The sequence below is a fragment of the Sturnus vulgaris genome, chromosome 1 (genome assembly GCF_052056855.1).
Source record: "Sturnus vulgaris isolate bStuVul1 chromosome 1, bStuVul1.hap1, whole genome shotgun sequence".
Classification (NCBI taxonomy): domain Eukaryota; kingdom Metazoa; phylum Chordata; class Aves; order Passeriformes; family Sturnidae; genus Sturnus; species Sturnus vulgaris.
In genome coordinates this window covers 86,584,086-86,610,262 of record NC_142243.1, presented here as the reverse complement: position 1 = coordinate 86,610,262, position 26,177 = coordinate 86,584,086, and the positions used below count along the sequence as shown (strand labels likewise).

The 26,177-nt window shown below is 40.9% G+C and overlaps 1 protein-coding gene across 2 annotated transcripts in view; it reads left to right on the top strand.

Moving 5' to 3' along the window:
* The first annotated feature begins 1,961 nt into the window (after positions 1-1,961).
* The window catches only part of ADCY2 (adenylate cyclase 2), a 201,358-nt gene continuing 177,142 nt past the window's right edge, over positions 1,962-26,177 (top strand). Inside the window, exons 1-2 of one of the 2 annotated variants that reach the window (XM_088171170.1) lie at positions 1,962-2,036; positions 22,276-22,473. In XM_088171170.1, coding sequence (XP_088027296.1) covers positions 1,977-2,036; positions 22,276-22,473 — 258 coding nt within the window. In that variant the 5' untranslated portion in view covers positions 1,962-1,976. Of the gene's footprint in view, positions 2,037-2,665; positions 3,072-22,275; positions 22,474-26,177 lie in introns of those variants that run through there. The other variant, XM_014872312.2, reaches the window with a different exon arrangement.

Below are 26,177 nucleotides of genomic sequence, written 5' to 3'. Positions count from 1 at the left end.
ATGTCCCTGTTTGGGAGGTGACCATCCTCATCCTCTAATGGGCCAATGTTATTTCTGCTCTGCCTATTGCGATTAATATATTTGAAAAAAACTCTTTTTAAAATTTCTTCCTAAGCTTTGGCCCCACCAATTTTCTCCCTACAGTGGCAAGCAGCATCTCGGTTTTCTTCCCATGTCACCTGACCTTGCTTCCACTGGCCATACACATTCCTTTTTCATCTTACTTCTGAAAAGATCCCTGTTGAGCCAAGTTGGTCTTCTGCCTTTCCTGTTTGACTTGCAACATCTAGGAATTGCCTGCTCCTGCGCCCTTAGGAGGTGACGTTTATAAATGATCATTTTGCTTCCTCTTGTTACCATGTTACTTTCTCTCACTCTGCTGTTGAAACACCTTATGTCTGGTCTTTCAGAAGAGTTATGCTTATCCCATTGTTTTGGAAAGGCATGAGATACCACTGGGCAACCTTTGGGTTAATTAAGTTTTTGCTGTGCAATTATAATTTTATTTCCTGAGAAATTACATGAGAGTAATATAATGAGGAATTAGCTGTTACAGGCATAAGATCTTACAGAAATAACAAACAAATGACATGATCATCATGGTAAACTCCTTGGAATGGCCTTTCCTGTTCAGGTTCAGGGAGGTGGAAAGCGGTGGAAAGCTATTAAAGAAGGATCAGCTGCGAGAAGACAACCACTCCTACTATCTGTATTAATATACTGTCCAAGTTTTGAATGCTTTTGCGAGGATGGTTGTTGTACGCATGGAACAGAAAATGTTCTTCATTTGGCCTGTCTGGATCTTTTGCACTTTTTAAAGTATATTCAGCATCATGGAATTATTCTTGAAATTTAAAGAAGTGTATACGTGATACTGGTTTTTCCACCTTTGAGAGACCAAAACATGGATGCCTTCAAATATCAAATCTGCTTTTCAAAGAGGTTTTATGTTGTAATTCTGGTTTGGCTCTTGATTTTTTTTAAACTCCCTATGCTTATCTCACTATATATGTGTGTGACAGTGAGGGTGGCCAACTCCATAATTTTTGAAGTGACTGCAAGTAAAGCCTTTTCATGTTGCAAAAATTCTCACACCCACCTCTACTAACTCCTTCCCAGCAATTAATTCTGCCAGAATGTTCTCCCCACATAGATTTGTGTTCATCCTTCAATCTTATCACTGCTGCTTTAGAGAGTTTTTCACCCTCTCTCTCCCCCAAAACAGGGGGTGTGGTTGTAACTTTCCACTTCTCCCTTATGTGCTCCTCTTGCCCCAGAAAGCGCTTCAGGGGAAGGAAGAGTGAAAAACATGGAGTTTTTCTTCCATCCAGCCAGCTGAGAGGAACAGGGGGCAAGAAAGCTCAAGTCTCATCCCTTTTAAAACCCTGAGGAATCTAAAATGTGCAAATATATGGAGAGGGCTTTGGAGCTGTACGTGCCATCGGTTTCTCTGCACTTGTGGAGAACTCATCTTTTTCTGGATAGGAAAATCAGTGGCACAGAATTTAGGCGTTAAATATAATTTAGTTCACAGTCCATATAGTTTTGGTCTATATCATCCTAGTTACCTGCCTTCTCTTCCACTTGATTAATGGTCAGCCCTCTATTCTATGTCTCTCATTTATGACAATTTACGATCACTTACGTTAGCTCCAGTTTTTCACCTTTTGTAGTAGCACAGTACTCCCAAGTCCCTCTTGTTTCTAACATTATTCCAATTACCGGGAGACACCCTTGGGACATTCAGGCCCATTAGCATCTGTGCTGCTCTGGTCTCTTCCTCTCCTGGGAGCATTCTGGCAGCCTCTATGAGTTTAAGGACGTGACAAAGCAACAACAGAGGCTGTAGGGTTAGATCAGAGAGGGCAGAGACAGACTTAACCTGTGGGGAGGGCCATTCGGGGAAGCAATGGGCTGAGGATGCAGAACTGCCTGCAAATGCTGTGCATGACAGATATGCAACTTTATTGTGTTAGATGTCCAGCATCTTTCCAGTCTCTGCTTTGACAGGAATTAACCAAATCCTTCGGAACATGGTAAGCCGGAGAAAACGTATGTTATGCTTCTTTCTAACTCGGATGCTCGTTTTCACAAAAATTGAGGTATGATTTCTAAAAAGGGGATTCCGCCTCCGGAAAAGGTACCCAGTGACACAGTCCTGCAAGAGCCGTCCGCCCGTGGGAGTAATTTCAAAGCAATCTCCAGATGTCTCTCCCTCCGGCGCCGGGAGGTGCTGCCACCCGCCCTGGGGAAGGCAGCGGCGCGCCCGCGGGAGCCGCGCAGGGCCGGGGCCGCCGGAGGCGGGCGGGGAGCGGCACTCGCCGCGCTCTCCGCCTCACGGCCGCCGTCGGGAGCCGCACCTGCGGCGGCACCGCGCCCCTCCGGCCGGAGAGGGCTCCCGGCCCCGCGCAGGCGGAGGCCGGGGCAGCTGGCCCGACCCCGTGGGCATCTCCCGCCGCCGGTGCGGAGGGGGGAGAGGCAGATGCCGCTTTCACGTTGGCCCGCGAAGGCACCTCCCGCTGCCGCTGTCGCCGCCGCCGCCCCGGGGCGCTTACTCTGGGCGGGCGCCCGCTGCCCTCCCCGGCGAGGAGGAGCGCGGCTGCCGCCCCCGCCTCCGGGGGAGCCGGGCAAGGCATGTGCGTGCGGGGTGGCGCCTTCCGGAGGCGCACCAAGCCCCGGGCGGGCTGCGCGGCGGCCGCGGCATCCCGGCGCACCGTGCCCATGCCGCCGCCGCGGCTCCTCCTCTCCGCCTCCCGCGCGGGAGCGCGCCCCGCTCCACTCCCCGGCTGCCTCCTGCAGCAGCGGCGGCGCCGGCTCTGAGGGAGTTGCGCGGGCTCTGCCCGATGTGGCAAGAAGCGATGATGATGAGGAGGAGACGCCGCTACCTGCTGGAGCGGGCAGAGCAGGCGGGCGGCGGCTGCGGGGCGAGCGGAGAACAGTCCCGCTCCCGGGACTGGCTCTACGAGTCCTACTACTGCATGAGCCAGCAGCACCCGCTCATCGTCTTCCTGCTCCTCATCGTGATGGGCGCCTGCCTAGCTCTGCTCGCCGTCTTCTTCGCCTCCGGGCTGGTAAGAGACACCCTCCCGGTGCGGGACCCGCGCTTTCCCCGGGCTCCCGGGCATCCCCGCCGCCGCCGCCCGGCATCCCCTCTCCCGCAGTACCCGGCACTCTCAGCCGAGCCGAGCCGAGCCGAGGCGGACGGGGCGGGACGGGACGGGACGGGACGGCCGAGAGCCGGTGCTGCGGCTCCTGCGGCGGAAAGTTGGTGGCGAGAGGCGCCGAGGTGGCGGCGGGGCCGGGGAACCCCCGCCCGAACTTTGCTGCCCGATATTTAGAGGCGACGCTGGAGCAGCGGCAGCGCGGCTGATGGAGCGAAAACTGAGTCAACAAGCGCATCGAGTTTAATTCACTTAATTCCTTGGCTCCCCTCTCTTCCAACTGGCGGCTTGGCCGTGCTGGCCTTTATAGTGGCAGGGTTTGAATCGCCGCACAAAATTGCAGTCAGTACCTGTATCTGAAGTAATATTTTTAGTGCAAGTAAGCAGGGGCCGTGCTCCTCCTTGTGCTAGCCCCCTCTCTCCCCCATGACATCATTTTCTAGCATTTGACCCATTTTCTCATGAAAGCTTTTGGGACAGCACAGCCTTCGTTTTTAAGGAAGGTGAAGTTTGGTTGATCGGATGTCTTTTCTGCGTGCTCAGTGTGGGGTTTCCAGGCTTTGGGAAGAAAAAATGTGTCACAGCAGCAGGTGACTGTCGGTATCAGTTTATCTCCCCTGAAATGGGTGGCGTTTTGCCCTTGCGAAGGAAAAGCTGCAGAGGGCGGTAAAATTCTTGGTCCTTTACAGAGTTTTCCTGCTGATAATGATTACAGGCAGGCTGTTGGCATTACTGTATACTTCAGAAGTGAATGGGTATTTGAGTGGTCTCAGACTCTTCTCCCCCCTCCCCCCTTTATTAAAAAAAAAAAAAAAAGGAATCTTTTTATGGTCTTCTGGAAAGCTGAATGTTTAGAGCTAGTTATCTCTAAAGGCAAGGATGAGCAGGTCGGTATAATCTAATGGATTCTCCTAGAGGCACTGCAGTTAGTGTTTGCTTATACATAGAATCCTGCTTTCTTGCCTGACCAAACTTTTGTCTTAAAACCTGCAGGAGCTGCCTGCAGGATTAACTAAGCTTTGAGTCAATTGGTGGTTTATTTCCTTTTGGTGTTTGTAGTAGTTGTATTTTAATCTTTTTGTTCAACCATTCCTATTAAATAGAAAACAGTTGTGAAAGTGAGGTCAGTAATGGTGATGCTTCATAATTCATTTGTTTAATGTCCAAGGCTTTAAATTTTGAAGCTGTGTGTGCAAAATACAGGTTTGACCGCTTATCTCATTCTAGTATGTTAATGTGGGTGCTTGTCCGTCAGGGCTGAAGGGACTGTTGGAAGGTCGAATTGGAAGTCTGTCGGGCAGAGTTAACTGTGGAGATGTACACTGTACTTGCCCACAGTCAGGGTAGCAGAATTTGAGCTTGACAGTGTTTAGCACTAAATTTTGTACATTTCAGTCTTAGTATGGTCTACAACTTGTTTACGAGTTGCATGTAATTATTTTGGTAATTTCATCTCTTGGGGTGAATCATTTGTGGTTATGAAGGTGGCAAAAAAGCTGGACCCAGATGGAAAGACTGCTGAAAGTTATGGGAACAAAACTCTGAGCCGACTGAATTTTGCCAGGCGTTAGTTCTTCAAAAAGAGTGAAGTTAATGGTTCAGTCTGCATTTGGAATTCCAGACATACCGGAAGAGAAAAAAAAAAAGCTTTTAAAACCTTTTTCCTGAGCCTTTATCTTCCTGTAGCTAGCAACTGTATGGGTGAGTGGAGAAAGAGGTGGGGTTCATCCTAGTTTCCAGTCCACAGATAAAAGTAACTTCAGGCAGAGAGAAAGCTTGCCTATATGGACTTCCAGCCACAGGATGCTGGACAAAATCCTCTGGAGCCTTGCCCAGAATTTCTCCTAAAAGTTCTTTATTATAGTTTAGTTTCTGGTTGCATGTATGATTAAAATATTCCTGAAGGTTTAGACCTGTTTCTCCCGCATCTGAATAAAGGGAGATAATAATTAATATTAATAATAAATTTTATAGAGCTGTGGAATTTTTAGTCTTTTTTTTGTGCCTGATGATATAAAAGGGACATGTAGTTAGGAGTATCTGAGCCACAAAAGCTGGTATTAATATCGTTATCTTTAATTTTGCACAACTTGTACATGTGTGATTGTTTTGACAGAAGATCTAATTTTGTAGAGAGGGCCCAGTGGAAATGAAGTGGGATAGTTCTGTGCAAATCTGTGCTATACATCTGAAGTTAAGGGAAATATTTCTTAGCAGTTATTTCCTTTAGATTTTGTAGAAAACAGTTAAGATTTCACTGAAAATTACTTAAGCCTGTTGTGGAGACAAAACTCCAAAATGACTAACTATAACACTCAATTTGGATTTCTTGCTTGTGCTTCATAGAACAGCTTAGAACATGGAATGTGGGATTGGACATTGTAAGGATGGATATTCATGAAGCGTGAGCCATTTTTATGTTCTAGGCTGTCTTAAACTTGGAAACCAATGGAAGTGAGAGGAAGTTTTCCTTCTATTTTAATGTTTTATTTCCTTGTTGAAGTATATCACTGTGATATCCAAGTTGCTCTTTCTTTGTGTTTTTTCATGTGGCAAAGTATTCTTAAGTGTTCCCAAACACAGCCAGCCACACAGGGATGCATTTTACTTACTCAGCTCTTTCAACCTGTCAGAATACAAGCTATAGCTTTCCTGATTTCAGATGAAAAATTTATGAAAGCTGTTGCAAAATTACAGTAAATGAGATTACTTACAAAGTGTGCCTGGAAATCTGATTACTTTTCTTTCAGACAATGTACTGCTATTATTACTGTGAGAGGTTTCTTGGGAGATTTAGCTTTTGTTTCAGAGAACTATTGTGATTTTGACCTTTGGAATTAAGCACTCTATCTCCTCAAACGCTACATATAAAAATTCTAGAGTCAGCTTGAATGATGACCATTCACAGCTTGTAGTTTTAAATAATGTAGTGATAGTATCAACCTTTGAACTTCCTGTGTCAGAGTAGCCTCTGTATTTCTCTACCTGGCGTGAACTGCAAACTGGCAAAATGAGATCAGTCATCCATGTTTAGCTGCGTCTTTAATCAATAGAGAGTAAATTATTTTCCCAAACCTGCGAAAGCCTTTCAGGACATAAAAATGCCAGAGGTCAGCTTCATTTTCTTTCTGATTGTTGTATTGTTCTTTCAATGTAATGTGTATGAAAAACCTCATTATTCACCCATCTCTCCTTTTTCGTACTAAAAGCTTATAGCCATTTTTAGTGGTATCTAGAACAATTTTGTCTCTGGCAGGAGCATATCTCCTATAAATACAATTTGCAGGAGATTGAAAAAAAAGCCATATTTAGATTCATAGTGTAAAATATGAGTGTACCTGAAATATCTGAAATTGTGTTTAATTTCTTACACGATTTAACAAAAACCCTGAAGACAGGAGTTATGCCCAAATTGTACAATTTATTGGAAGGCCATAACTTTCCTTTATCCATGCATTTTTCTAGACTTAAAGAATGCCTAGTCCATAGATACAGGCTTCAACAAGAACCTACGCTTCAGATATATCCAAATCTTTTAGCACTTGTGTTGTAAGTGGGAGAAGATCTAAACCTCTTGGGATCTTCTTTCTGTTCATTTTCAGAAAAGTTATGGTTCGCTAGTCTGCTACCAGACTCGTGTTTTCTTTTAGTCTGTCCTGTTCCCTTGCTCCCCTGTAAGCCTGGTGTGTGGTGTTAACATTAGTTGCAGCCCTTATCTCCCGAATTCTTGCTGCCGTGTGTGACCTTGTAAAGCTCTTAAGATGTGGTTGCTGGTGTGTAGGCTCTGGTGTGTTGGTGTGTTATTCTTGAGGGTGTCCTCGGCCAACTGGAGCTTGTGTTGAGCAAAAAGTGCTTCTGCAACGTGGCATGGTGTTGCCTTCCCCCTTCCAAACCACTCTGAGATTGTGCTGGGTCAGCCATCTAAGGACTGTCTGTGGAGCAGAGGTGTTAGATGACCCCTCAACCACTTCTTTGAAGTTCCTGAAAAGCTCAGGATCATGCTGGTAGGCTTGGTTTAGATTTCTGAACCTTTTTGTGGATTTATAAGTTCAAGAAACTAAATGTTGGCTGCACATCTATTTTACTGACATACCCAAATACCTTCTGTAGCAAAAAGCAGAGTAGTCAATGGTTCTTAAAGAGGGAGTACAATTAACTAGGTAGCTGTACCTGCAGCATGGCAGATGTACATTCTGCAGCAGTTGGTTTTCTGGCATCAGACTGACTGAACTTACTGTCAGCTGATCCTGTGTGGAAGAAGTAGCTGCCTCATTCGAAGGAGTACGTGGAAACTTTCTGGCTGCCAACCTGGTTGGCAGAGAGCTGTTTCTGTGCAAGGAGAAGATCAGGAGAATCCTATAAGCCCCTTGGGGTTTGAACTGAGGTGTGCCATTTCTTCCCTCTAATTGATGCTATTCCCGAAATAAATTCTTGCTGTTTCTGGTAAAAGCTGGACATCAGCCAAACCCTTCCAGATTTCCATGATCAGAATCTCATCCTGAAATGAAGGGAGAAAAGTCTTCCAAGTCCATGTGGAAAAAGTTTTAGCAGGCATGTTTCATCATTCCTTAAAAGTATCTGATGTGTACCTCTGGTAATGTTCTCATCTCATCAGTCTGCCTCTGAAAAATTCATCCATCCACACCAAAAAGTCACCATACTGTTGACATGATTTTGTATCTGTATTCTTGAGATGCTCTGTTATAACATAATTGCATGGAATAATACAGCCATACTATAAGACCATTTGTACTCTCAGTTTTAGGATACCTTTTTGAGATCAACCCTGTGTAATTTACAGCTTTTTTTAGTTTAAGAGCACCAACTGTTTTTCCAAAGTCCAAGAATATCCAAGGTCTGAAAACGTTCCTTGGAATCCTTGCAGACTGAAAGTAAGCCAAAGCATCTGTTATAGTGTTTTCAAACTCCGATATATTCATTCCTCCAAGAAGACAGCTAAATCACAGCAAAGGTAATGAAGTAAGAAAATCTTCACTAATTGAAGGACAAGCAGGGTTTTTTTGCATGCTTGATGCTATGGTTGTTGTGCTCGGGAGGTATCCTACCTCTCCTTGAACTCTTTCTGCCATACTATTGCTACTACCAGCATGAGCAGGAATACAGAATAAACATCGGTGTATTTATTTACAATGCTTTTTCTTTCCACAATTCCAGATATAATTGACCGTACAGTTCTACTTTCAAGTCCCCTATTAAAATGTTCCATGAGGAAACCCCGTGTTTCTTAATTCTTTTTCTTGTCTCTAGACACCATATAGCAATATATTCTTCTAGCTATAGTTGCTGGTTACTTGATACGGTGTTAGGATATTGCTGTCCCTGCCAGATGTTCCTTCTCATGTTCTCTGAGAGTGACTTTTTAAAGGCAGTATTACCTCTTTAGTCAGGCAGGAAAGGTTGCTGTATCTTCCTGTCTGAAGCAGGAATTGCCTGGATTTCTGTCTGGTTTCAGTCCTCAGTTCTACATCAGTCTGTGCTACTACTTCTTTCATTTGTTAATGACACTCGCAGTACATCTGTGGTTACTTTTATTGCTGCTGAGAGCTTGTCTCATCTGCCAGTCCCTAACAAGCCTGGACGCAGAGCCATCAAGTTAATGAGGTGCTGGTGGCAACCTCACTTTGCATGCATCTGTTTCATCTTTCGTGTTGAACAACCTAAATCCTGAATAAGAATTGGATAAAATTATGGATATGGCAGTATTGGAAAAATGCTTAGCCTTTAATTGTAATCTTAATAAATTAAAGTTTTATGAATACCTTGGCAATAGAAGACTTATTTAATGCCACGAATTGTCACTCAAAATGGTGGATTTGCAACTTCTAATGATCACTGCAGCTGACAGGAATGATAAATAACAGTGACTAGAGCTGTTGTTTATTGATGTGCAATGGGACTAAGACAGATGATGGATTGGACTCCCATTGTCTGCTGTCTTTATCAGCCTCAAGCCAGGTATATGGATTCACAAATCCTGTACTGGCAACTTCATAGTGGATCTGCCATGGACCTGTGTATACCTGCCTACTTGTGTCCCTTATATTTTTATAAATTGGTTTCAAGTTCCTTGCTGTGGGCAGATATATCCAAACTGTTTGTGGGGATCTTAAAACTCCTACAAAATGATGAATATGTTTCTTTGATCCTTCAAGAGCTCTTCTAGATTAGAGACCTTAGCCAGAGATCACAGTCCCTGTATTTACACCATGATTAAGAAAACTTCTTGTTATAACAGTAGTGGTCACTGGAGTCTTCCAGGCTGCTCCATGCATGACTTCAAACTGATGGACATTTCACACAGATAGATGTGATCTGCAAATCTCTTGAGCATAGGAACAAAGTGCAGCTGAACACCTGTAGTGTTTGACTCTGTGCCTACCTCCCCAGTCACAGCTGAGCTGTGATCCCAAATAATTATGTGCTGCCATAGTAGCTTCTGCATATTTCAAAAATAATTGAATCAGATAAGGCCATATTGATCTATGATGATGAGAAAATGCCAACAGATTAAACTTCTGTTTTGGGGATCTGGATCCAAAAATAAGTGAATTGGCACATCTCTGCCTTTTCGCCCTGAGCACCAAACCTGATTAAAAAAACCCTAAAACTCAAAACAGCTCCATGCATTTTCTTCTCCATATCTTTTCTTTTTATATCTTGAATAAGCAACCTTCAGACACTGAACCTTATTCAGGTGATGCTGAAAATTGAAGGAACTAGTGCACCATCTGTATGGAGGAGTGTGTGGCTGTGTCTACACTTACTCTCCCAGTTGTCTGTTTCACCAACCTGTATAGAAAATTTTTCATTATCTCTTCTCTAAACAGAACTCTTGTTCTTAGTGGTGCATATGTAATATAAAAACCCCTTGCTGTTTCTGGTTTGACCCTATTCCAGGCTTGTGTCTGAGAGAGGCAGAGGAAATGATCACAAAATATGATAACATATTAGTCTGAGCATTCTCTTCATTCACCATCCATGATTCTAATTCTGAAGGTTTTCTTACCTGGAAGGTGTGCTCCAGGAGCAATGGCTTCTGGTTGCATACACCAGAGAGCAGCTGAGATGAGAAGTGCTCTGGCCCACCTATCTGTTTCCCAAATAGCTTCTCAGAGCTGCTCAGTAAGGTTTGCCAAAGTAGTTAGAACTTACTTTTTTCAACTTGCGTCCTCACAGCTGAGCTGTGCTATGGCTGGCATAGTGAATCTGCTCACTGACTAGATAAATGGTGAAGAGATTTTTCCTAATATGCAATCTAAACCACCCCTGGTGCAATTTGAGGCCCTTTCTTCTTTTCCTATTGCTTCTTATTGAGTGAAAGAGACCCACCTTGCTATGCCTTTCAGGTAATTGTAGGAAGTGTTAAGGTACCCACTGAACAACTTTTTATCCAGACTAGACAACCCTAGTTCCTTCAGCTGCTCCTCATAAGTCACTTCAGTTGCTTCATGTACCTTGGCAGGCGGGTGGATTCTCTTTCCTTGATGCAAGTATTGTGGTGGTCCTTTGCAGCAGCACAGTGGACTGAGAACTATCTAGTCTGGTCAGGACCTAGTCCGTGGCAGGGGAGGTTGTCCAGACCAGTAGCTTGTCCTGTAAGCCCCACTGGGGATCCCCACCCTGCCAACTCATGCCAGAAAATGGCCATAGACTCTCACTGGGGCTTGTTTTCTGTACCAGTGAGCTCTGTGAGCTTTTAAACCTGACAGAGAGATGGTGGGATTTTATAAAATTGCTTCAAGTGATGTGACATCTGTTTAACAATAAAACAATTTACCAGATTGGTTTTGCTTTCTTTGATCTTTATTATTTTCTTACCCATGCTTTAATGAAATAGGGTAACAGTACTTAGGAAAAAGTTCTCAACTAACACAAAAATGCCTGCCTTTATTTGCAGAATCTGTTTTGCTCTATTTCCTATGATTAAGTTTGAAGTTTTACTCCCGAGATGTTATTTGGCAGTTATATTTTAAATGTAAATTAACATGTTTGTAACCTTCATTTGAAATTTCATCATAAGAGAAATAATAGCCATTGCAGAATGTGGTCCTTACCATGGAGTAAAAAATGAAATTAGCAATCTCTTAGGTTTAAAGTCAGCTGAACTGAGCGACATACGAGAGTGTGGAAAGTATCCTTAGGGGAGGAAACTTTAAGAGCGTTGTTGCAATAATAATAAAGGTGTTTAGTATATAATTGCATAACCTTAGGAAACACTTGAAAAGTAATTACAAAATGACAGTAGTGCCTTTCAATATTAAATCTATTTTTCATGCTACCCTATTATGTGTGTTCATTAAATCTCAGGAATATTCTTGCAAAATGTGTTTTTAAAAGACCCATTAGAGAGAGAAGCCTAAGTGTACCTTTTTCTTCATTAAACAGACCCTTAAAATGAGCAGTTTCCTTATGTGCTGAAGCTGATATGCTCCCTGGTTCAAATTTTGTCATTCTTACTTTTAAGTGAGTTGCATCTTGACACTTTTTCTTGATTACAGCCAGATTCTCAAGTTATTATGTCAGTAGGAAAATGGTGAGGGAAAGTCACCTTTTAGCTTTGATTTAAAAGTGACAGCCAAAATATGTAACTGTCAGTATTAAATAGCTCAAAGAGTCAAATGAATAGTTCTGACTTCTACAAATCTAAACAAGTATTTCAGACTTCCATGAATCTATATGGGTACAAGAAAGGCCATAATTTCACTTTTAATGCATGTTACAGTGCAGTTAATCTGAAAAACATGTCTTGTGAAGTCTTGTGAAGTATTGTATAATCCGTAATATTTAGCTGATGGAGCTCTTTTAAGTGACATGTTTTGAATATATTTAACTACAAAATATACGTTCTTCCTAAGTGTGTTACTCAATTTATCTTCCATGTATTGTGATTTGTATAAATAATAGTTTAATTTATTGGAGAGTTTCTTTCAAAGTGCTCTTATAATATAAGGAAGGATTTTGAGAATACCTGAAAAAGAAAATAAACGGAGTTATTAACCCACCTTTGTTTGAGATGAAGTCAGAACCAATGCATGTAGAATAAAGTACTCAAGAAAGATATTTTGATCACTATATTTACATTAAAAATTAATAAATTATGTGAGTATGTTCTAATTACCTCTGGAGCCTGAAATAATTAGTTTAATCAAAGTACAGATTTTTGCTCACTTTTCTGCTTCTATCCCCCCTCTTCTGAAGGGGACACTTCAGGAGCAGAAGTAATTAACTATCCTTGTTCTCTGGGACATATTTCATCTTTCGTGGCTGCCAACTACTGCCACTGAGCAGGACAATTTTAGAAGTTCACCCAGCTGAGTGTTGTAGCCACAAGTAATTGGGTGTGACCCTCCTGTTTTTCTTATGCTGTTACATGATTCAAAGTAAAGCTTTAGATAATGGCCAGCCTAAGAGAAGGTGGAGATGCTGCTGGATGACCGAAAGGCACGGCAGTCCTGTTCGTATTCCTAGACCCTGTTCCTGGGCCCTCTGAACCCCAGCTTATGAAATACATAGTTGTATACACTGACAGATTTTATCTGACATGTGGTTATCAAGAGGAGAGGACACAAATCGATGGAAAATAAACCAAGAGAGAGAAAAATGCTGGTATGGCAAATGAGGATGTATAAAAAAAAACATTCCCTGTTCAGGTTGAGTACATGGTATTTGCACAGGGCATACTTTTGAATATAAAATATACAGGCCCAAACATCCCAGTTCTACTAATTATGTTTTTGGCAGGGATTGTTCTCTATTCCCTCTTCCAGGTTTGTTCTCTATTCCATGGCATATGATAGAGTAGGAATGGTCAGGAGCTCATGGTCAGGGTTCTGGCTGCACCTTTGCATGCAGAGAGCTCTGGTGCAGGTTGTTCCTGTTGGCCTGAGATGGACACTACCTTTAAACCTCAAAAGAGCTGGATTAAAGGACAGCTGTGCTCACTCCATGCAGAGAAGAGAAACCTTAAAACCAAGTGTTATTCCTTCAGAATCTAGCCACCGTGTTGCAGTTTTGACTGTTCTGGAAAACTATCTTTTCTTCCTTTGCATTCATTTGGAAGTGGTGATTGAACCAGAATTACGGTGTTCATCATGCATTGAGGTGGCATTGTGATGTTCTCCTTTATACTATTTTCCTGTATTCTTCATTTTGGGTTGATTTTTGACTGCTGGTGAGCACCTAAGTGATGTTTTCATGGGTCTAGCTATGATAAACACCAAATATCTCTAAGTATTAGTAGCCAGGTAAGAGATTGTCTTGTGTGTAAAGTTAGGATTGCTCTGTCTGAGGTGCATCTCTGCACACACAATCAGAAATTCATCTGCCATTTTCTTGCTCTGTAGTGACTCTTATGAGATCCTTTTTGTGTTTATTCATAGCTGACCCTCATCTTTGCTGGATTGCTGTTCAACTCTTTTCCAAACTGTTTATGGATATTTCGAACATATACCTTAGAATTCCCGAGGACTTTGATACCTTCGTTTTCAGCAGTTTTTCCTAGGGTAGGTGCCAGATGTGCTGGTACTTCCCTTGTTTGGTTGTTTTTTTTATTTTTTTTTCACATTTCATGTTTCTTCTTTTGTAATTAATGCCTTTCACTAATGCTCCGATTTGAGATAGACTTTTTGATTTATTCCCCATGCATAGATTATTTTGGAGTGAGAATTATCCCACACTGAACACAGATAAAAAAAACAACCAAAACCCTTTCTGCTACAGTCTGTTCTTCTCTAGTTGTTCTTTTTAATACCTGCATCATCTGTTTGTTTGGAAGTCCTTTAGCAGGCTGCCAATTCCTGATTATGTTTCAAAAAGAATTTATTAGTATACTCTTAAAAATAATTTCTCAAGCAAGTTCTTTTCTTGGCATGCATTATTGAGTCTTTATATTAATTGAGTCTTTATATTAAAGCCTTTTTTATTATTCCCTTTAAGGTTTTTTTGTTTGTTTGTTTTTGTTTTTACCTCTATAGAAGATAATTTTTAGAAGCTTCCTTACTTGGTATTGAGACATTCTGCTTGTGTATTTTGGTCTTCCTCAAGTTGTTTAGGGGAATTAATTAGCTTTTGCCTCTGTGCCTCTGAATTTTATAGTGTCTTCAGGCTATCTACAAAGATTTTAATCTGTAAGTTTATAGCTCCCCCTCTCAATTTTAGAATTTAGGTTTTGTTTTGCATTTGCTTGCTTGACAAGACTTGTCATTGTTATAAAGAAGCTCCTCAATAGAAATATTTTGTGGACCAGGTTCTTTCCATTCCTTGAGATCAGACTGATCTCAAGATTATTTTCTCTTTCTTGGTATGGGTGGGTGTTTTCATCTGTGTACTTGTTTGTTTTGTTTTTCAGCAGTACATGAGACACAGACTGAGGTCTCAGCTTCCATCTGCTCTTGTGATGCTTAGCAAGTCCATCTGGGAGTCACTAAAGTATCCCTTGACCTTTTGTGCTTTCTTCTTTGACACCCTTCCTTATATCTGCATGATAACCAGTCCTCTAAGTAATTTATTTTTATGAGGCTTTACTGTTCAGTCTCTTTTTTTTGGCTCATAGCCACTTCATACTATTTGTTAATTCTCTTAGACTGTTAATACAAGCTTTTCTTCAGTCCCTGGTGAACAGTATGGCTTTCAGTCTTTTTCTACTTTTTCATTATTCTATTGATGATCTTTTTTACACCAATTTTACAGTAAGACTATTTTGTAAATGATGCTTCAACAACAGGCATTTTAGTTCTTCCATCTAGATTCCTAGGCTTGCAGAGAAGTGTATCCTTTCATATGGTGTCTTATTTCTCTGCCAGAATTTAAAAAGGGAGTCTGTTCTGCCTTTCCTCTGCTGAAACCTTCTTAGCTGAGTTTAGTCAACATCTGTCCTTTCATTTGGTTGAGACTCATTAGTCTCCTTGACATTACTGCTTCTTTTAAACCATGTGCTCTTTTTCTATAACAATCAATCTATAACATTCGATTTGAATGTTTTCCTATTATCTTGGAAGTGCTAGAAAACTCATCTTTGTTAAGCTCGGTTGCCTTCTGGAGATAAAAATCCCTATTCCCCAAATATCCTGGCTTCTCTGATTTCCCTTTTGAACACTTTTTTTTTTATCTGCTTATTGAACTTTTACTTGTTAACCAGGTTTGTTTTTTTTTTTGGAAGCATTTCTGAGAATGCTGCAATGTTCTCTGCTTCCTTCACTAGCAACAAATATTTTACCTCCAGAAGTTTTCTTCCAACTTCTTATGTTGCTGTTATTTGCACAGCAGTCATGGCACCTCCAAAGAGCCCTCTGTGAGGTCTGATGTTTCTTACATTGAACAGAGAAGTCTTTGACCTCTGATATGTCAAGACTTTGTGTTCCTGATAATCATTGCTACAACATTGAAGCAGGTGAGGTTTGCTTATGGATACCAGGCAGATTTGGAAAAATCTGGATACAATGGTTTTCTACTGACTAATTAAGAAGATAAATAATATTTATATGTAACTGGACTTACTTAAAAACCAACCCAATGGCTCAAAGTGCTTGACTTGTTAGTCAGGCATGTGTGTGGTCAGGTGGGCGCTCACAAGTCCTGCAGGGTTGGTCACTATTGTCACTGTTAGTCCTGTGTGCCCACAAGGACATTGCCTGTAACACCAAAGAACAGGCCTTGTTGGATTGCAGCAGAAGTGCTACACTATTGCAAAACTGCACATTTCTCATACAGGGAACACATTTATAGCACATATGGTTCATGGCTTTCAAGCCTGGGGAAAGGCTTCAGGTGGCCAGAATGACATCTGAAGGGTTTGGATGAAATCTTGCTGTTCCAATTATATTCCCATGTACTAATGAATACAAAATGGTGTAGAATGTGGCCATGGATGCAGAACTGCTTCTTATGTTTACATAGAACTTCACACAGCATCTGGGCAGCTGGAATGCCACATGATCCATGTGATGTGCAAATGGCTGGACTGACCATCAAGTGTGGAGTCAAAGATCTCTGTGCACTAACAGCATGTGTAGACTGCACATCAGACTCAGTAATAGACAGAACTGAATTTCTCAAGACAGCAGACATCATGAAACAATTGGATTTGGGCCTGATGCTGTTATCATTGATCTGCTAAGCTAGACAGGGAATGCTGAATCAAAGAGAAGAAAAATTCAGGCATGCACTTACATAGGGCCTTAGTGAAAATTTAAAGCTTCATTGACACAAAGTTCAGGACAGTTTGATTAAAGATACAGACTGGTTAATTTTCTGCTAACGTCCTTGAATAAGCTGCACAAAACTCAATGGAAGAGTAAAAAAAAAAAAAAAAAAATTGCACACAAGAAAGCTTCTATCCAGGCAGCTAAGCAAGAATAACAAGTAAAACTTTTATGTTATGAAAGATAAATGGTGGGCACAAAAGACAGAGGAGTCTTTCTGAGTTGTGGATCCAGAAAATATCATGTGGTATTGGAAATAGCCTGGCCTTAAAGACACTGTACAATTTCTGAAGTGGAGATGGACTAATATTAATGGAATTGATGGAAAAGAAACCTGAGACTGCTGGCAAAAACTTTTCAGCTGTTGTCCTAAATGATGAAATTCTAGACAAAACTTACAGCTACTTGGCCAGGAGCAGGGCATGGCACCTCTTAATTAAATGGAGATTTTTCCAGCCATCTAGCAGATGGCACACAATGCAGTCAGCTGTAAGCAAATTCACTAAAATATAAAACCATAGGAGAGGGGTCACAAGAAGCCAGAAGACTTTTCCAGATTTTATAGTGAATTTTTTTTGAGATATTAGAGAATTTAAATGCTGTCCAGTTTTACAAAGAGAAGGATGATTATGTCTTCTGAAAATCATTGTCTCAAGTCCTGGAAAAAGTTTTACAGGAAACATGGACAGTTTTTGCTTCAGAGACAGCTCAACAGATTCTTTCAGTCAGTCCTGTTAAAGGAAGATGTTTGATTGAGAGGTCAGCAAACTAGTAATCCTTAAGCCCTGTAACATTTCTTTTAACACTCAACATTTTTGAAAATAGCTGCATGAAATTGAAGATAGTGAAAATTGAATAGATGTATGAAATAAAAAAAGTAAATCAATGTCTGAAGAACATGAATCACTTGGTTTTATATTTACATTTAGAGCATGTTTCATCGATCTCAGCAAAAAGGGATTTTAGTAGGAGTTTAATGTAGTAAATTGTTTGAGTTAATTCAAAGCATGTGATACTTCAGATCCCAGCAGGAGTCTTCTGTATATAGACTACTGCTGAATTCCATTAAACAAAAAGAATAAAAAAAAAGTGCCAAAAGAATGAGGGACCATGTTTAAAGATTTTATGTTAAAACTGGCGTTTTAACTGTTTGTTTGTTCATGTTTATGGATTATTTCATCTGACTATGTTTTTATATATAACAGTGAAGTGCTCTACAGCAGCTTTGCTGTTTAAAATTAAACTGAGGGCATGACATCTGGGAAGAACAGGATGTAGATTGAGAGAAGGTTGTGGGTATTAGAAAAATGATTGAAAGTGACTCTTCAGATTTTACTGGTGATAACAAGATTATCACACTTTGGAAGAATTTGTGGGGGTTGGAAAATTTCTAACGTAGACTTTTTAATTTCTTCAGTAATTAAAAGACAGCAAGATAGAAAACACTCAGGGAGACAGAGCTGTCAGGTAAGATCCATCTATTGCAGGCTTAGCCATTATGTTCAGAAGTGTCATGCTGATATTTTAATTCCATTACCTCTAGTGTATTTTAATTCCTGAGGCTGGCGGGGAAAAAAAAAGCAAAGTATTTAGGTTTGGTTTTTTTCTTCTTCCCCCACCTTTTTGGGAAGTGGTTAAGGTAACAGAACAGCTAACCTTCAGGATTTTGCAACACCCAACTTGCTAAACACACTGATAACTGCAAATATTGATCAGGAAGCTGCAAGTTCTAAATGTCCTGCTCTTAAAATTACAATTTCATAAAGATTCAGTTCCTCTGAAGTAATAGGAGAATATTGTTCAAAGTAGTTTCCAAAATAAACCTCTTCCTTACAGGGCCTGCTTTTCTTGAGCTGACATTAGCATGTATTATAAAGGCAGGATTGTGAAAATCCCCCTGTACACATTAAGGCTTTCTGTAAAGGATACAAATGATAATAACATTTTTCTCATCTATTTTATAAATCGTCTAATGTGTACACTATTCTGTCTTTAAAATTCAATTTTACTTCAGAATTTTACAGAGTATGGTGTGATGCAAGCAGCTTGTGACAGCAGAGGGATGTTGTCCTGTGTCAGCTGAGGGACATCACCTGTGCTCAGGAGCTGATACTGTGTGGTCTATTTTTTTTTTCCCCTTTGCATGCATTTAAATCAAAATGTAAAATTGTGTAGTAAGCAACTGCAGAAGGAGAGAAAGCAGAAGTGAATTTTAGATTTAGTGATCAAAATAGTTCAGCTAAATGTTGAGATGAGTGTACGCATAAAAAAATGAAACTGAGTAGCTGTTAATTTGGAATAAACATTTTGATGGATTGATCTAATTATAGAATACATATAGATGTATGTGGCTGCATGAGCATACATGTGCATCTAAACAGGTGTCTAAATATTGTTGATCTGCTATGAAGCCAAATCCTCGCAGAAAGTGCAGTAGTTTTATTACTTTTTTACTGATGTGGAGAAGCATGCAGTTGAAGTACATCTGGATCTTCTTGCTAGTATGTTTGTAGCATGATCCTTATCACTGAAATGCCAATTTTCCATCATTTAAATATGTGGTTTTCCACAGTCTTGGCTTACTCCAGGGGTTTGAGGTTTCCTTTGGTGCTGTGACTTGGGCTGTGTGACAGATGGTGCAAAGAAGTTGATGTTGTCCTGTCCTGTGACACCTGTCTCTTGCAACAAGAGTTTGGCAGTCGCACCTGGCTGAAGTTAAATACTTCTGGTGTTAACTGAGCTGACCTTGGTTGTGCCACTTACTAAATCAATTAACTGAAACAAGTTTCAGAGATGGGATTGATCAAAAATCACAACATTCAGATATATCAATCAGTAGTTCTTCCTACTAGTAGGTAGGTTTTATATTTTTACTCTTACTATGCAGGATGGCACTTGTCTTACTCTATGCAGTGCTGTGCTCTTGCAGGCACTTACCCCATGCCTAAATTTAAGGCCATAATTTTGTTTTCAGTGTGACTACCCAAGTGCTTGGAAGCCTTTGTGTGTGTATTTGGTATTTGAAAGCTTAGTGTTTGCATTTCAGGGTTAGCATCACCACTTAACAATTTCCTGACACTTCCTTTGCTTATACCGTGATTGTCAGTGTTGCAATTACAATTGCTTAAATGTGTGACTTCATAAATTTAATAGGGAGTTAAAAATAAGAAGAGTTGAAGATGAGCTGGCTTTTACAAGGCAGGGCAGGTTATATTGTGGTGTTTCCCTGGGTTTGAGCCTGCCAGGGTGGTGGCTGCTCCTGAGCTGGAGCTGGGAGCAGCTGGGTGTCACAGTGTGCAGTGCACATGCTGGCAGGGCTGCAAGGAAAATGAAGAAATGGGAACAGCGAAGGGGGCCAGATTTTTGCATCAAGTGTCTCTAGATATCAAGCTGTAAAACTTAATAGATCAGGGAAAAAAACCCAAACAATATTTAAAAAAACCCCTGCTGATAGCATTTGTAAATGTTTGCAAATCTACAAATTTGTAAATTTTTAGTTTTGATTTAATTGAAGAAAATCTTTTATACATAAGAAAGGAAAAAAAGTCATATTAAGATACTTTAAAGTAAAATCTTACATATTTAAATTGAAAACCCATCAATAAACAAGATTTAACAGGGCACTAAGGAAACAACTACAAATAAGGGGAAAATAAATGTTTCTTTGAGCTTAGATGACTTACAAATCATCAAATAAGTACTTTCAGATTCTCTTTAAGATTTCACCATGAAAAATGAATCTGAGGCTTTTCTGCATGAAGTCTGTGGTTACTATTGAAGCAGTAGCATTTGAGGTCTGCTTTTGGGAATCCTGGTTGCTACAAATGAGGCTGTTAGAATTCATAACAGCTGGGAATGACTAAAGATCCTGTGACTGTACTTTGATATAGTGCTGTTGTATTTCAACCAGGCATACTTTTGAGCTTGAACAGCAATAGAAAATCAAATATTTATCTTTTTTTTAATGCGCCCATCATTAACTCATTTAAAGATGTTAGTGTAGTAGCTTCCAAGTAAGTTCTGTATATAATTTTAAATATTGAATGTTCTGAATCTTACTTAATATTATATTCTAGTCCTTGCTCTGGGCATTGTTTGTACATTTCAAAGTAAGCAGTTGCTAGGAGAAAATGTATGTATGCAATCTAGAGTCTGTACTTCCAGATATATACTTTAGGCCGAATCAAAATGTGTAGAACCTTTCAACTATCACTGTCAAAAAGACATTTATAGATCTATGGACGTAGTTGATTTGTGAAGCGTTTTGACAGCTGCAGTGTTCAGGGTGATTTACAGTTTTCTCAATCTGCTTCAAATTATATTAAATCATAGAGGGCTTTGGGTTAGAAAGTCTCCTGCCATGGGCAGGCACACCTTCCACTAAAAAAGGCTGCTCAAAGCCCAGCCCAACCTGTCCTGTATCACTTGGAGAAGGGAATCATCATCAGTGCTTTCCAGGAACCGCCTGGATTGCTTGTGCCCTGCTGTGTTGTCCCTTCAACAGGTATGGGGTGGCTGAAGTTCCTCGTGAGGACCAGGAACTTGTGAACACTGGGCTGTTCCTGTCTGTCTATAGAGGTCCTCATCTCCTCAGTCTTCCTAGTTGGATGATCTGTAGTAGACCCTCACTGTAATGTTGCCTATCTCTGTTCTGTCTTTAACCCAACCTATAAGCCCTCAGCTCCTCATCCATCACCCAGCAGGGGATGCTCCATGCATTCTTACTGGTCATTGACATAGAGGGAAACACCCCCTCCTTGTGTCCCCTCTCCTCTCCTTCCTACAGAGCCAGTATCCTTCCATTCCAACACTCCCATCACAGGAGCCATCACACCACATCTGTGTGACAAGATCCTAGGTGCCCATCTCTTATGTACTGATCTTTGTCCCCAGAGCTAACGTACTGGCTAGAGTGGCTGGAATTCCTTTTCCTGCTGACTTACAATCCCCTTTCAGACTCATCTGAAAGAGCATCTCTTTCTGGTATTGGCATCAAGCTTGTAGGAGTGGAATGAATTGAGGTTCTGTTCCCCTGGGAACTTTAATTTTGTGAGGATTGGTGAAAAAACTACTTGCATTCCAGAGTGCCTTACCATCACCCTCTGCAATCCATCTAGGTATTGCTCAGACTATTCCTGGCTGTGTCATTAGTGCCTTTGTGAAACTACAGCAGTGGGCAGCAGTGGGCTCTGTGAGGCTTGGCAGTGTCTTGGTGCCATCCCTGCCATGAGCCCCGAGTAAGCAGCACAGCTCTCAGGAGTGTGTCAGAGGCACACCTCTGTGCCTCTCACAAGAGAGTCCCTACTGCTGTCACCCGTCACGTTCTCGTGGTTGTGTTGGCTGCTACAGAGCAGATGGGGCTGCCTGGCTCAGCTCCAGCACCTCTCCTGATGCCATGGGTCTTTTCAGTCTGCAGAGCAAAGAGGTTCTGCAGGGCCATGCCAAGCTTCAGGGGAATTTTCTTTCTCCTGCAGATTCATGTTCTTGCAAGCTTCTGTTCTTCTGCATTTTGCCCCTCTCTGTTCTGTGTGTGCCAGCAGTGGAGTTGTTGGATGGTTGGCCATGGGCTCTGTGTCCACTGCAGACTGAACTTGGATCCAGCTTTTCAACTCAGCTCCCCTCATGTTGCACACGCTTCTCACAGCCTGCTGCAACTCAGAGTAGTAAAAGAAGTGTTGTGCTGTTGTGGGTAATTACAGTAGTAGTTACAAGATTGATGCTCGATGTAGCAGCTTCTTACCATGAAAGAAATCCTATTTTGATTTAACTTACTTTAGATATCCAATCGTGTCTTTCTGCCATCTCCACATACAATAAGTTGAGAGTATGTTATTGATGTCTGACCTTTAAGTACATTTGTTTTTAACTTCCTTTTCATTCTCCTTTGTTTTCAGGAAGTTGAAGACCACGTGGCATTTTTAATAACTGTTCCAACAGCCCTAGCAATTTTTTTTGCTATATTTATCCTTGTCTGCGTGGAACCTGTATTTAAGAAGCTGCTTCGTATATTTTCTCTGGTGGTCTGGGTATGTCTTGTTGCCATGGGATATCTCTTTATGTGTTTTGGAGGAATCATCTGTCCCTGGGACCAGGTAAGACTGTCCTTATTACTAATTTTGCTTCCATTGGATACCTGTCCAAGAACCATTCTATATAAAAGCATTCACATTCATTTTTGTGGGATATCTCAAAATGTTTTTATGACTAAGTGTTTGCATGCTGAGATTCCCTCTGTTTTATAAATACCAGAGATGTTCATACTTAAAATACGTTAGGAAATATTAGAAGGATTTTGCTTTTATATTTGTAAGCTCCTTTAATCATGAGTACTTGATTCCAAGAACCAGCTTCTTTGTAGAGTTAGTATTTGATTCTAGTGACCATGGTAGAAATGCTAGTTTTGTTCAACACTGCTTATGCTATCCTTTCCAGTTTAAAACGTTTGAGCTCTCCATGTAGGCTTTCTGTGGTCTACAGGGTGTTCTCTAGCAACACATGAGGAAAAGGACTGGGAGTCTCCTTACTTGTCTAGAAAAATGGATGAGTATCACATTTTAAAAATTTTGTAATGAAGGAAAAGCAAAATATAATTGCAGCCTAATAGCAACACTTTTGAAACATCAATAAATGATGTGCAATATCCAACACTGTGGCTGATCGAGTTCTCTCACATTATTGACTTTTTTGCAAACCACTCTACATGGGAATATGGCTCATATAATATTTTTGTAACTCTTCAAGGTATGGAAAAAGTCTTTTAAACATATAAATACGTCTTCTGAAGATTTCAGTCTGATTCCATGAGTTTAACCTTTAAATTGTATTACTCTCTCCAGAATGCCCTCTAGGTCCTTGAGACAGACTTGAAATAAATTCTCTGACTTATTCATATCTTGCAAAGACTTGGGCAAATACTATACTTTAAGTAGTTCCTTTAAACTCTTTAATATAAATTATTTAAATTACTGGTGCATGTTGGCAATACTTTTGAAGCCCTGACATTATATTTTCATTTTCTTGGAAGGTTCTGGGATTAACTATCTAAGAAACCTCCTACCTAGTTTGGGGTTTTTTTAGGTATTATATCTTTTCAATAGTTTAAACTACCAAACTAGGTCACACTTGCATGTAATAAAAAACAATCCAAACATGAAATATTTTTCTTTAGATATGGATTTCACTCTGGGAATGCCTGTGTAATCTAGGTAATTCACAAGGTCTTACTTTTTTATTTGTTTTCTTTGGCATTTGTATCATGTCATGATAGAATATTTCAGGCTTTCAAGCTCAGATGCAAATATTTAGTTAGCCATATTACTTACTAATGATGCTAAATTTAATTTTGGTATTTGAAAGCTAGGATAATGGTTTTCAAAAGCACATGGACTGAAAAAGGGATACTGATGTCTCAGTCCCAGAGTTGTGTTTAGTTTAGCCTGTGATGATTTGTCCCGCCCTGCTTTCCTCTTAGGAAAAATGTAGGCATTCCCACAGCATTCAAGGGATGCGTCTGGCCCTGTGATGGAGGAAGGAGTGTAGAGCTCTGGGAAATGGCATTATCTTCCTGTAGGTTGCCAGGACACAACTCGTCTGATATTCAGTCTTCTCTTTGCTTTGCGTGCAAGAGCTGCTTGGAGAGAAGGATATTTGGGATGGAGCTGCCCCTCCTGCTCTGCCAGCAGCAGCTGGCTCCGGGCAGCTGCCTTGCCGAGAGCTTTGCAGGCTCCAGCTGAGAGCAGGCAGGGCTCTTCCACGGAGCCTGGACCCAGGGCACATGGCTTTGGCATCTGGCCAGAGAGGGGCTGTGCCAGAGTAGCCCCTGGCCACAGCTGAGACCCCAAGGTCGTGTGGCTTCTTGTAGTAACCTGCTTTTATTTTTCTGCTTTGGATAGCAGTGCAGTTTTGTGGGCTGCTTTTGTAGGAGTGCTTTTGCCTAGTGTCAGTTAAGAGTAAACTGTGGAAATACAGGAATTTTTCTGGGAATTTGACACCTTACACAAGAGACTAATTGAAGGTTTGATCTTTTCAAACATTTGAAAAAGAGCTGTGAGCAGTAAAATACTGCCTTGTATTCCTGTGATGCTGGTGTTTTGTTTGCTCTGCATCGAGAATAATGTGTAGGTCAATAATTGGTGTTATCTCTTATATGTGAAACCAAGTTGGAAAAATCCTTCCCTGGTGATCATTGACAGGTTCTTCGTTGAAATTTTACATTTTGTGAATCTTTAACCATTTTGCTTAGGATATTGAAGTGGTTTTGTGATTCTCTTATGCTTTTTATGAAAGAAAGGAGACACAATATAAAATTTAAATTAGTTAGGTTTCAAATATATCTCTGTCAACATTAACTAATTAGAAACTGATAAAATGAAAGAGTCAGTTCATGCACAGTTACTTACTAAACAAGTGCTTTATTTTAATTTACTTCATGTTTATATATATTTACTTTAATTTACTTTTAATTTACTTCAAATTACAGCCTAACTTCTGGTCCAGGAGAGTTTGAAATGTCATAACTTTCATGTCCCCTGAATCTTAAGCTTGTTAAGAATATAGAATTTCTTAATTGTACTAATAATTATTGAAAGATTTTCTGCATACCACAGTTACTAGAAAGAGCATTGTGCCATTTGTGGACAGCCCTTTGAGTGACAACCCTGCATCTTTTAAATTTTGTCTTAATGATTTTTCTTATGCCTTTTGGCTGTTTTCAACTGCTCAATGTGGTTTTTCTCTGTTGTCTTAAGGAACATGAGGTGTGAACATTTGTGGCTTTTGTTTGCAATAAAAATACCATTTGAGAGAGATTATTTTGGTTCGGAGCTCAATATATATTTAATGCAGAGCAGTTCGTCCTTAGCCTGCAGGTGCATAGCTCAAGTAACCCATAATCAGTAGAGGGCTGGAAATGAAGAGGTTGGTCAGGGCGATTGTTTTGATTTTTTTTATTAGAAACCTGTAGGCTGATGTGAAATAAGCACAAATAATAATTGGTTTCAGCTATCATTTTGCTGTCCCTCTGGACTGCTTTTATCAATCTCCATTTCCTTGACTCCTCTTTGGTTGTAGGTACAGCTTTGGAGAAAAGCTCTTATCAGGTGTCCATCCGGCCTCTGTTTGAGGGGGGAGGGCAGTGTGGCTGTAGACAGTTAATTTGTCCCTTGTGCCAATCTGCCAGCTCCATGCTGGCTCCGTAATTGCCTGCTGAGCCTGGTCCAAAGGCTGTTATTGTCACTGGACTGCCTGGGCATCATCCCTAACCCATCTAGGAGAGCAGCCAACATATTTACACCACCAGCTTTAATAGCTAACTTACCCTTTTAGTTAGTCCAAATTCCCTTACTCCTCTGTGTCAACAGTGAAGAACAGTGAGTACACTAAGAGGGAGATGGAGTGTGCCTTAGGGAGACAGTGGGCGGCTTAACATGAAAAAAATTGGAACACTAATGGTAAAGTCTTTGGTACCGGACAATTTTTTTTAAAGAAGTGTGTCAACCATCCTTTATTGGTGTCTGCCCAAGATGACACCAATTTTGTGGCATTGGAGCCCCTGGTTTACCAGGAGCTTGGGTCCTTTGTTAGGACCTTCATGTGCTACACTTGGCATGAGCCAGGAGGGAGACTGGGCTGCCTGGTAGGAGTCATGAGACACCTGGGTTTGTAGGAAAGAAGCAGGGCAAAGGTAGACATGCCAAAGCTCAGAGAGAGCCACTGCCTGCTGGCAACCTTCTTCCAAGTCTTAGGTGTGAGCAGTAATGTGTGAAGATGTTTTCAGTGAGGAAGGACCCAAGGGCAA